The 13,006-nt window shown below is 34.6% G+C and overlaps 1 protein-coding gene across 2 annotated transcripts in view; it reads right to left on the bottom strand.

The window, feature by feature from the left end:
- The window catches only part of YES1 (YES proto-oncogene 1, Src family tyrosine kinase), a 97,567-nt gene that overhangs the window by 30,771 nt on the left and 53,790 nt on the right, over positions 1-13,006 (bottom strand). For both annotated transcript variants that reach the window (XM_072604338.1, XM_072604337.1), the window contains 6 exons: positions 10,430-10,529; positions 7,934-8,032; positions 5,748-5,851; positions 5,497-5,646; positions 3,213-3,368; positions 1,667-1,846 (listed from right to left, as the gene is read on the bottom strand). In XM_072604338.1, the coding sequence (XP_072460439.1) occupies positions 1,667-1,846; positions 3,213-3,368; positions 5,497-5,646; positions 5,748-5,851; positions 7,934-8,032; positions 10,430-10,529 (789 nt within the window). The remainder of the gene's footprint in view (positions 1-1,666; positions 1,847-3,212; positions 3,369-5,496; positions 5,647-5,747; positions 5,852-7,933; positions 8,033-10,429; positions 10,530-13,006) is intronic.

Genomic DNA, 13,006 nt, shown 5'->3' with positions numbered 1-13,006 from the left:
AGCTAGGTGTCACAGTGGGTCAGGAAAACTCCTAAGTTCAAATCCAGTCTCAGTTTCCTCATCTGTCAAATGAGCTGAAGAAGGAAGTGGCAAATCACTCCAGTATCTTTGCCAAGAAAGTCCTAAGTGGGGTCACAAAGAGTTGGATTGGATTGAAAACACCTGAACACCCAGCAGATGAAGAACTCCCTGAAATATCAGAGCAATGATCAGATAGAGAAAGAAAAAGTATCTGACTCATCCCCACTTCTGTCTCCATTCCCTCTTCCTCTCTCCTCCTTCACCAAGTCTTAGTCTGGACATCTCACTCACAGAAATCTAGGGAAGAGTCTTTCTGGTGAGAAGTAAGATGAATTCCCCAAGGATTAATGGAGTTCTTCAGGGTAGAGAGAGAGAGAAGGTAGGTAGCAACCCTAGGAATTCACTCAGTTTTCTCCTATCACTACCTGTTCTTATTATTAAAGACATTTCTCCACATCCACATTAGGGGGTAAAGTGAGACGCAGGGGCTGAGTTAGATATAGGTAGGAGGGGGTGACACATATAATGATGAGAAGTAAGGTTCTAACTATCATGTAGATAAGGCACTCATTTGTATATTGGAATGCTTGCAAATAGAATTTACTTAAACCAAGGATCACCTACACATTTCACCAAAGTGTATTCTCTGGTTTTTTTGAGACCCAATTTGATTTGTCATAGGTTCTAAACACACAAGTATTTGGAAAGCAATCTGGAACTATGCCCAAAGGGCTATAAAAATGTGCATACCCTTTGGCCCAGCAATACCACTTTGAGGGCTGTATTCCCAAGAGATCATAAAAATGGGAAAAGGACCCACATGTACATAAATATTTATAGCAGCTCTTTTTGGGGTGGCTAAGAACTAGAAATTGAGGGGATGCCCATCAATTAGGGAATGGCTGAACAAATTGTGGTATATGAATGTAATGGAATACTACTATGCTATAAGAAATGATAAACACGCAGATTTCAGAAAAACCTAGACTTATATGAACTGAGGTTGAGTGAAGTGAGCAGAACCAGGAGAACATTATACATAGTTAACAGCCACGGTGTGCAAGGACTGATTTTGACAGACTAAGCTCTTCTCAGCAATGCAAGGACCTAAAACATTTCCAAAGGACTCATGATGCAAAATACCATTCACATTCAGAGAAAGAATTATGGAGTTAGAATGCAGAATGTAGCAGACTACTTTCTTTTTTGTTATGTTTTTTCTCATAGTTTCTTCCATTAGCTATAATTCTTCTATGCAACATGACTAATGTGAAAATGTGTTTGATAGGAATGTATGTGTAAAGCCCATATCAGATTGCATGCCATTTTAGGGATTGAGGGGGAAAAAATCGAAAACTTTTGGAAGTGAATACTGAAAAGAAACAAATGAATACATTTGAGAAAAAAAAATCTCTCATACTTTCCCATTAGAAAACCCACCAAATTTCACAAGTGTGTGTGTGTGTGTGTGTGTGTGTGTATGTGTGTGTGTGTAAATCTGTTTTGTTGAAAACATCTTTTTAGAAACACAACAGGATAAAAAAATCTTACACACATAAATAACATTATCCTAAAATAGTCTTTTACAAACATTTTTTATGACATGAATACCTTTATTTCTACTCATCTGTCCATGAACACTTACCTTTTGACATAAATTCAGTGACAATATAAATTGGTTCCTCAGAAACTACAGCATATAGTGGAACAAGTTTATCATGTCTTAGTTTCTTCATGATCTGAGCTTCCTGAAGAAAGGCTTCCGGCATCATTGTACCAGGCTTTAAGGTTTTGATTGCTACTTTTGTGGTTCCATTCCATGTTCCTGGAGAAACAACAACTTCTGTTATTTTAGTTAGTTTTGGAGAATTTTCAACTTAAGCCATTTGTGCCAAATTTCAAGTTCAATGGTGAAAACAGTAGCAAAAGTCAACCTGAATAGCAAATAAAACAAGTAACAGCTACAAATTTTACAGAACATGAATCTTATTGAGATGTTAGGAATTTGGAATAAAAAAAAGATAAGTATGGGGATGTAACTAATTATACAATTATATATATATCATATAACAGACTGACTATCCCGACTTGCAAGGCTGCTGAAATGGAAAGAATGCCCCTAAGATGTGTTATTAAAAACTGTACTCCTCCACTCAAATCCCACCCCAATGTCTCATCTTGAGTGTTCTCAGACACACCCTAGGTTCTCAAAGACCATGATAACAGAGCACAAGCTCTGGCAGGATGTACCAAGATGCAAAAGGCTCAAGAACAGGCCCATTAAGGGATGCTTGTTATCTGAGGACACTAAGTCCTCAGAAAATCTTATCATCTGGTTGGCTTTCATATAATAAATCTTGGTCACAGGAATGTTTAAACAATATCTATTAAATTACAGAGTGCTAGTGATGTGTTAGTGGAATAGATACACTGACAAAATTATAGCTCCCTGACAAACTGATTCATTCCTAATATCTGGATTCTTTGTAGGATTCTGAACTCCAAGATGCTGATTCTATGCTACAATACATTCCATCTTCCACAATGCTATTCTTATTTTCTTCTTTAGCAAATATTTCAAACCATAGGCAGCTGGTGGAACAGTGGATAAAGCACTGGGCAGAGAATCAGGAAGACCTGAGTTCAAATCTAGGCTCACTAGCTGTGTGACCCTGAACAAGCCACTTAACCACTGTTTGCTTCATTTCCTCATCTGTAAAAGGGGATAATAATAGCACCTACCTCCCAATGTTCTTGTGAGGTTTAAATGAGTTAATTACTATAAAGCACTTAGCACAGTGCCTGGTATAAAGTAAGCTATACAAATGCTGTTAGCTATGACCAGGCAGAGAATTTCATACCTTTCTCTCTCCTAGTGCTGAAGAAACATTTTCCTCCTGATGCAGGCAGTCTGACATCAGCTAAATCTAAATCATTTTGAATCACTATTTTTAGTCCACTTAGGATCTTACTATATTATATGATATATATTGTTAATATATTAGCCAGTAGGGTCAGTTTTCACTATTAATGTTAAAATGATGTTTCAACTGTAATATTTTAATTACTATCTATATGTCCCACATAAAATAATACAATTGGGTGACTTAGTATCAGTTGGCAAGAGATTTCATTTGAAGGAATCACTTTCACCAAGGAAATTATGGGTTTTTTAAGTCATTGCTTCTTACCCATCCATACTTCACCAAAACATCCTTGACCCAGTTTAACTTCTAGACGTAAAGATTCTCGAGGAATTTCCCAAGCATCTTTTGCCAGACCTTGTGTCTGAGGTTTCACAGTTGGACACACAGTTGTTAACTTATGGCATAAGCCATCAGCATGTTCTGGAGAATTAAATATAAGTGCACTTGAAATTTCATTACTTAGAAAAATTAAGTTGTATCCAATAAATTTTCTTTATCAGATGAGGTAATATTTATAAAAGCAATGAATACAGAGGCCGGAACATAGTAAGCACTAAAAAAAATATGCGTTATTTCCTCTTTTTAATAAAAATTCTAAATAACAAAATTCATATAAACGTACAAGCAAAACAATGCTAAACTTACTTAGAAACATCTATAAAAAGGGTGGGTCAATGGATCAACAAGTATTTATTAATTATATGCATACCATGTGCTAAGCATTGAGCATTAATTGAAAAGAATGAAACTACTTATTCACAAGGAACCTATATTCCAATGGGTGAGGCAAGTATATAAGAGAACATACAACATAAACATAAAATGAGTAAAAATACATAAAAGTAGTTAAGTACTTAAGAGGGAAGGAGAGTACTAGCAGTTGGGGACATCAGGGAAAATTTCATGCATATGACACTTGAGCTATATCTTAAAGGAAGAAAGAGAATCTGAGGCTGAAAGTAAGGAGGTAGTATATCCCAACACGGAAGACAGCCAGTAGTAGTTATAGCCAGATATACTTTTGTGTGAGCTACAGAAAGATGGCCAATGTGGATGGATCTCAAAGTGTAGGAGGAGAATAATGAAGTCCAAGGAGGGTCAAAAGAGGCTGGGGCCAGGTTATGTAGCTTTCAAAAGCCAAACAGAGAAGTTTTATTTATATTTTTTAATAGAGGAGGGATTCTTAACCTTTTTTTGTGTGTCACAGATACCTTTGGCAGTTTGGTGAAGCCAATGGATCATTTCTCAGAATATTGTTTTTAAATGCATAAAGCACAAAGGATTACAAAGGAAAAAAATTATACTGAAATATAGTTAGCATAAAAAACATATAGCTTGCAAAGTGCTAAAAATTAAAAAAGAAACAAACCCAAGTTCAGAGATCTCAGGGTAAGAAATCCTGTTCTAGAGGCATATGAAAGCCACTGAAGTTGAATGAGAGTAGGAGAGTCATATCTGTGCTGAAGGATGCTGGTGTCTTCAACAGAAATTGAGAAGTTTAGAAAAGTGAGAGCGTTAGAGGGAAAGATGATGAGTTCAGTTTTAGACACATGAGTGTTGGATGCAATTAGCCAAATGGGACCTAAATGTAGGGGACAGACTAAGGGTATATATGTAGATCTGGGATTTATTTGTAAAGATATGATAAATTAAGAGCTGATGAGAGTAGAGGTCCTAAGACAGAATTTTGGGGAACATCTACAGTTAAAAGGTATGATGTAGATGATGAGATAACAAAGGAAAATGAGAGAGTCAGACAAGTAAGAAAGTGAACCAGAAGAAAGTAGTGAGAGGAGACAATATGCAAGAACACAGCACAATCAGTGTCAAATGTGATTTGGCAATGAAGACACTGTTAGTAATTTTGAAGAAATCATTTAGTTGCATGATGATGTAGGATGTGATACTACAAAAGGTGGAGGGAGTAGATACAGCAAAGGCAGACAACTTTTTTTTTTTTAAGGAATCTGGCTGAGAAAGAGAAGAGAGCCATATGATGAAGGGATGGTAGGGCCTAGTGAAAATTTTGGTTTCTTTTTAATGGATAAGATTTAGGTCTGTTTGAAGGAAGTAAGGAAGGAACCAACTGATAAGGAGAAGCTGAAGATCGAAAGGGAGTATGACTGAGTATACAATCTGCTGATAGAGATTTGAGGGATCAAATGTAAATGTAGAGGAGTTGGCCTTGGCAAGAAGAAGGGCTAACTCTTTGTCAGACACCAGCAGAAAGAAGGAGAGAACGGGAAATTATGTGATAAAGAGAATGGTAATTAACATCAATGGCCTCAATCTTTTCTGTGACATAAAAGAGAAGGTGCTGAGGGGGTGAGGGAAAGAAGATGTGGGAGTGTTACAGTGGGAAGAGAAGGTCTGAAATAGCTTTTGTGGAGAGTGAAGCAAGCAATCAGTAAGGGACTAATAAAAGGACTGCACTGCTTCAGTGAGGACCCAGTGGAGGAAGCATACTGAAGGTGCGTTACTAATCATATGTTATAAAATTTATGATATTTAAGTAGCTACACTTAATAACTTTAAAGTATTCACCTACCTGTGTAGTGTTTGACTAGTTTCTGCAAAGTATCAAACTGTGCTCTGGTTGTGATATAGTATCCACCATTGTCAAGTTTCCTAATTTTGTAGTGTTTCACATTGTCACCCCTTATCTCATCCCAGTCACGAATAGAAAGGGAAAAAGCACCTAGAAAAATGAAACTTTTATTGTATCTTTTTAAAAATACCATTATAGAAAACATTTACTATTTTAGCTATAGAAATATATCAGTTTAGCAAGGACCATACCTTTGGTGGTTTCACTTTCTCTTACTAAGAAGATACCTCGCTGGTTCCCAGGATTTAGAAGTAGTCTCTCAGCATCTTTTCTGCCCATTTTGCCAAAATACCATCTGGGGGGAAAATGATGTATTAGGAAGTAAAGATGGAATCAAGGATAGGAAACTTACAAAGATGCAAGAGGGAAAAATTATCGATGATAGTAAGATATCTGGCTGGAAAAAGAATTTGGATGGCTGAAAATATTATAAAAGGCTAAACAATTAAATAGAGAAAGTGATTTAAAATTTTTTCATGCAAATTTGACATACATGAAAATACTTAAAAATTATTTTGTAATGAACTCAAGGATTTTTTGTTGTTTAGTTGTTTCAATCGTATACTACTCTTTGTGACCTCATTTGGCATTTTCTTGGCAAAGATACCGCCATTTCCTTCTCCAATTCATTCTGTAGAAGAGGAAACTGAGGCAAACAGGGTTAAGAGACTTATCCAGGGTCACACAGCTAATAAGTATCTAAGGTCAGATTTGAACTTAAGGAGATGAGTCTTCCTGACTCCAGGCCTGGCACTCCATCCACTGTCCCATCTAGCTGCCCTCAACTCTATGGATAGTGCTATTCAAAGAGTGTGCTAAGGGGTATTTAGCAAGGTGTGCTGCAAAATCTATTGAATATACACTTGCAAATGCATGTACAAATCTGATTCCCATGGCATGCTGTAACTCATCACAGCAAGGAATACTGTACTACGAAAAAGAAGTTTTGAGAATAATGTCACATATAAATCTTTAAGTAAATAGGAACATTATAAATAGAAATTAAATTTATAAAAATATACACAGTTTACTAGGGAATAGTTAGGGCAGAGAATGAAACTGTGGCTCATCTGTGTTAATAGCAATATGAAGTAAAAACAGTGAAAATGTGGCAGGAGATAATACATCCACGGCAGTAGCATCCATACTATATGTCTTGGATATATATTTATATATCCAATATGCAATCAGAATCATGAATATCATGACCAAATTATTGGGAATTTTTCATTAGGAAGGATCTCAATTACTGAGGTTTTATTCCATCCTACCTACAGACATACAGATTAATAAACTAACACAATAAATTAACAATAACTATGCTATATGAATGGAAAAATGATAGAGTAATTTGCTGCTGTGAATTGTCCTAACAAAGTAAACTGATCACTTTTGACGGATATAAAGAGCAAAATTTACATTATCCTTTCTGTATCCTTGGAAGAAATATAACTAACATTAAAGGAATCGGTATTCCCTATTTGGAAAACAGAATATTTATATAATGGCTAAAGTAAAAAGCATGTCTAATAGTACAAATATAGTTGAAATTTATACTGCATAACAAAGTATTTTACATGCTTGATCTCATTTGCTTTTTACAATAACCCTGTTATTTTAGTACATTATTATCACTCCCATTTTACAAATGAGGAAATTCAGGTTCAGGGACATTATGTGACTAGCCTATATTTTCATGTCTAGTGAAGTGTCCAACTCGGGATCAGAATCAAAGTCTAGTCCCTTTATCCACTGCACTGTAATGCCTTCCCTAAAATGTACACTTTATAAGTGCCAAAGGAAAGATATGTATATTTTAGAGAATCAGAAATTAGAGCTAATATAAAAAATGTAGAGCTGGAAAGGATCTTTGAGCCCATGCAATGCAATCCCTCTTATTGTACAGAGAAGAAAAATGAGATTTTGAGAAATTAAGTGACTTGATAATTTTTTTCCTATTATTATACAAAGAAAAAATTACAAGAAAGACAGTTTAAAGTTTACATGATAAGCTCATTTTAAGTTAGTCTTGCCAATAACTACCTGGGATAAAGGGCAAACTTATTTTCAAATGAATAAAACTGCAAAACTTGAAAATGGCTTTCTAGGGCAAGAGGGATGTTCCATTACTGAATTGTCAAAGGATCCAGGACTTCTTGTAACTTTTAAAATCGTTTTATACTGAATACTCACTTTTTATGATTGTACTCTAAATGTTTATCATTGAATTATTGAGTTTCACATAACATCTTCTATTAATAGGATACATTAGTAGTATTAATATTGGCATAAAATTCTGTGGTCATTACATCATTGTAGAATGCATGTTGAAACACATTTGAAAAAAGTATAAATAAAATATGAAGTAGTGCCTTACTCTTCTGCCTGAATGGAGTCGGCAGGAGCTACATAATTGCTAGGGATATATCCAGTCTTTCCTGTAGCTATAGATCTTGCTTCCCACCAGTCTCCTTCCCTGTAACAAATACAACAGCAATTACTACAGGGTAGATATTGTTAATAACCAAGACATAATATATGCAATGTTATTTTCCATTTAAGTTTTAGCAAGAAGCATGCTTCAATTTTTGTTGCTCTTGTTAACCTGATTAGTATTTGGACTGTGACACACTAAAATAACTCACACAAATCAAGGGAATTCTGATATTCTGCTATTCCAAACTAGCAATACTATTTTTTAGTTCAGTTATAAAAAGTAGCAAGTGAGAATTTATGTTTGATAAGTGGTATTACAAGATAATCAACTCAGGAGCCAGTTTCTCTAATTTTCTTAGTTGTTAGCACACACTTCCTCCTCAAATTAGCTTGCATTTCTTTTTTTCTTTGCATATTCTATTCCTTCAGTAGAATGTAAATTCCATTAAGTCAAGAAATGACTTATTAATTTGACAGCTACTATGTTGCTCTGAACATAATAACTGATTAATAAAGGTTTAATTAACTGATTTGACATGTATGATTGGAAAAATAAGGTGAGCCATTCAAATAAGTAAAAGAGTGAGAGGTAACAACTAGAAGTGTTGTGCTGGTAACCTGAAAATACTAAAACAAATAATGGAGAAAGGCCTCCTGACCTGATTACATCAGGTACCTGATTACATAAATACCTACAAAGGTATTAATGGGATGACATAGACAAGAATTGCATAAGACATATAGCTTCAAGGAACAGAGTGGTGGTAGTTATGATCTGTACTTGTGAAGTAAGTACCTAGGCAATAGATCACAGATCTATCAAACTATCAAAAAAATATAAAAACATGAAGTAGAAGGCCCTCTCTTGTGTAATTCTTTCAAAACCAAAAAGATTTACAACAAGAAGAACAACAAAATCCTTAAAATTAAACAATCTTAGGAGCAATGATAAGTTTTTACTAACTGCCCAGTTTTGCTTATGATTCAGTTTTTAATGTTACATTAAAAACTTCACTGCTCCTTTTATTCATTTTAGAAAAAGAGTAAGATACTTAACACTCTAGTAAGCAAGATGTTAACAGTGAATAATTATAATAGGGAATCTGTTTAATATTACCTAACGTATTCTTAGATTTCCCAAATAAAAGCAGGAATACAATGACTAAATGAATTTCTGACCAGCCTTACAATTATAAACACAAATTTAAAAAGATTGCACTAAGTTTACATATAAGTATACCTGGCATTTTAGAAATGAAAAATATTTTTAAAGTAAATCATATGTTAAGAGGAGCTTGCTCTTTAAAACATATGATGATTCCTATGGCAATACAAGTAGTTATTGCCTAACTTATTTGTTTTGCAATTCAAAATGGTGTACTTCTTCTTTTCTCAAAGCAGAGCAAACACAAAATGGAGGAAAACACACCTCACATCAGTAATACAATTAAATGCATAAGTTAAAATATTTTCAAAAATCAAAATTGTTTAAATTCTCTTGTATGACATGCTGTGCATCACCAGATATTTGCACAATGAAAACATTTTCAGCCTAACTTCTCAATGAGGAGGGAGGGAAGAAAGGGAGAGAATTTGGAACTCAAAATTAAAAAAAAAGGAACCTTAAAAACTGTTTTTACATGTAATTAGAAAAAATAAAATATATTTTTAAAAAAGATATAAAATTTCTTAGTAAAAATAGTGGACAATAAATATACCCTTTCCTGAAGTTGTAATTGGTTTATTATGCTTGAATCATGCTTATGAATTACAGTATTCAGTATGAAGAACTTCTATAACAAAAAAAAAGGCAGGCCAAATATACTAAAAGGAAAAGAGGGAACAAGTAAGGGCCACACTCAGTAAAATCATTTAGTTCTGGAGTCTTGGGAGTTTTTTTTGAGAACAATAAAAATATTAAAAGTTGAATTAATATGGTTTTAAAACTAATAAGGAAAATAAAATTATCTTTTTTAAATAAGTATTTTAAAACATACTTTCGATTTTTATTATGGCTTAGTGGTAAGTAAAAGAAGAACTGGGAATTGAGAGGATGACAGGAAGAAAAAATAACAAACTTATGTTTAAAATTTACATGATGAATTTTGTTTAAAGTGAGACAAAGAGATAAAAAGTAGAGAGAGGAATTTTGAGCAGAGGTTACCAGTTGGCTGAGCTAGTGATTTCGACATGAACTGTTCACATCAAACCCTATAGTGTCCTGGAGCTATAGGCTTCATAATGTTATTAGCCAAACTACCTCTGAAATCATAATCTTATTAACTTATGTTAATGGCTTTATAATATTACTTTATCCTTAAATATTCTGAGTGGCTACAAGTCCCTTACCCCAAGTTTACAGACCATTACTACGACTGATACTGATCATCACAAGCTGACTTAACAGTATTTTCCAGTGAAACACTGTAATACTCACGTATTGTTAATTATTTGAAATCTTTCACCCTTCTTAAAAGAAAGATCTTCTGTAGTTCTAGCTTCATAATCATATAAGGCCACAAATATGGTAACGCCACCTAACAGATAAAAAAAATGACAGGTGGGCAAATTGTAGATAAGGACAGCAGAAAAAATTCTCATAAAAAATGGAAAGTTTGATTCTATTCTTTGAAGATCCTGTTTATTTTTGATTAAGAAAATGAACATAAACATTTGATTAGGCATGGCAAAATATGTCTTTAATGGCTTGCTGTCATTAAGGTGTCTCCTAGGAGTATTTTCACATCACACAAAATTCTCTGATCTCAGCCACAGAGAGAGCTTGTTCAATGACCATTTGATAGTCAATATTAAATGGACAAAACTGCTAAATGTTCTTAGAGCTAGAAGAGTCTTTAGAGCAATGCCTAGACCAAACTCCTCATTTTATGGATGAGAAAACTAAGATCAAGAAAAGTGAAGTGATCAACTTAAATTAATACAGGTGATCCAGGTTCTCTGTTTAAATTCAATTTTCTTTAAACAGGACCAAACTGCCTCATGTCCTACAATGGAAATGTAGGACAATAAATGGAAAGGGGATTCTCTATACATTTTGAAGTCTTCCATATGTTTCTGTTTGTTAAGCTCCCCAATTAAAATGTAAGCTCCTTTCAGGTAGGGATTATTTCATTCTTTATATTTGTATCCCCAATACCTGGCATACCACACCCTCTATTCCAGTTAGATTGATGCTATACAGTACACAACATTCCATTTTCTACTTCTGGAAATGATCCCCCCACATTTGGAAAGAAGTCTTGGAACCTTTAGCTCCCTTCAGGATTCAGCTCAAAGCCCCTTCCAAGTAAAAGTTGGAGGCAGTGCATGTTGAACTTCGGGTCGGGGAAAATGAGTTTGAATCCAGCTTCATATTTACTAGATGTGTGGGTGTATCCTAAACCCTCTCAGCCTTAGTATTCTTGTTTGCAAGATGAGGCAGTTGGGCTCAGTGGTCTCTGAGGCCCCTTCCAGCTCTAAATCTATGATTCTATGACTTTCCTGAAACCATTTGTTAAAGAACCTGCCCAAAATGACTTTGTATTTATTTTATACATTTTTAATTTTTACTTAACCACATATATGTGTATCCTGTAACTAAGCTCTTCAAGAAATGGGAATGTTTTGCTTTTGTTTTGACAGCACCTTAGTGCAGTGTGTTGCAAAGAGTAGGTCCTTAACAAATGCTTGTTGAAGTGAACTACTGAACCAAGGGTTTGAAGAACATATAGTGCCCAGATTGTAAGTTATGGTTTCATTAGTATGCATATTTTGGACCCATAGGCCCAGAATTGAATAGGAACAAGTGCACAGTCTAACATTCTCCTGTTGATGCTACATGATTGTCTGCCACTGTAAATACCATGATCTCCAAAAGAATAAAAATTTCAGGGAGTTCAAAAGGCAGTGGAGAGATGCACAATGAAGGTAAATAATCAATCTTCAGTATATTATTAAGTGATAACTAAGAATTGGCTACATATAAAAGATATCATTCAGGAAATGGATGGTTAGAAAAGGATATGGAGCAGTCATGTAAAAGAGAGAAGGGAGAAAGGAGGGCCCAGAAGAGCTAGAAAGCCTGAGTGTTACAATAATACCCAAGCAATGTTAATACACCTTCATAACTTCCATTATGTTGGGAAGATCCTATAGAATGAGGATCATCTCGCCAGGATATGAATGCTGAGAGGTGCAGTGCGCACAAAGTCAGGGAGTACCCACACTGATTGACCAGAGATTTAATAAAGCTAGGGTTATAAGTGAACAAAAGAAGTATTCTGTGAAACTACAGGAATTAAATCCTATGGAACCAGAGAATCAAATTCAAAACTGACAGATGTCACTAATCAGCAATAGCAAAATTTCTATCCTGAGGGCAAATTTTCCTTAAAATACTCTGGGCATGAAAACCTAATGAATAACTTCAGATAGCAGTGTTGCCTTATCTTCCTATTTTTACAGACACCATAGCTTAATATTTTGGCACCAAGTAATTCTAATTTTAGCAACAAAGCTAAGAAATTAATAAGTTTATTTAAAGCATACCATTTACTTATAATGAGATATAGTATGCTTAAAAAATAAAATGAGTAGTTCATTTTAATATACAGGTTAGCAATTTATGATTGTCAAATAAAATGCCATTTCAGAATTCTGTTCCTAAGAGTAATATAACATATTTATGCAACAAATACATGATTTCAATTTAGCGTAGAAACTGAAGACAGGAATTCTGGGACTTTCAGACAAGTCTGCCTGAATGAGAGGAAGAGCTCCCAGCTCCCAAGTACCTACCCTAGGGAAAGCTTGAAGTTTGAAACAGACAAGAAATCCAATGAGAAACTACAGAAATTCATGGACAGGAGTCCAGAGAAACTTAGAACAGCAAATTTATTTGAGCAACTTGAAGGAGCTAAAAGATGACATAGTACTAACATAATAACAGAGGGTGAAGAAACATGTATCCCTGCAGAATCTTAATGTCATCAGAGGGTATAAAACAAGTTAACTC

The sequence above is a fragment of the Notamacropus eugenii genome, chromosome 4 (genome assembly GCF_028372415.1).
Source record: "Notamacropus eugenii isolate mMacEug1 chromosome 4, mMacEug1.pri_v2, whole genome shotgun sequence".
Lineage (NCBI taxonomy): Eukaryota > Metazoa > Chordata > Mammalia > Diprotodontia > Macropodidae > Notamacropus > Notamacropus eugenii.
This window is presented reverse-complemented; position numbering and strand designations above follow the sequence as displayed.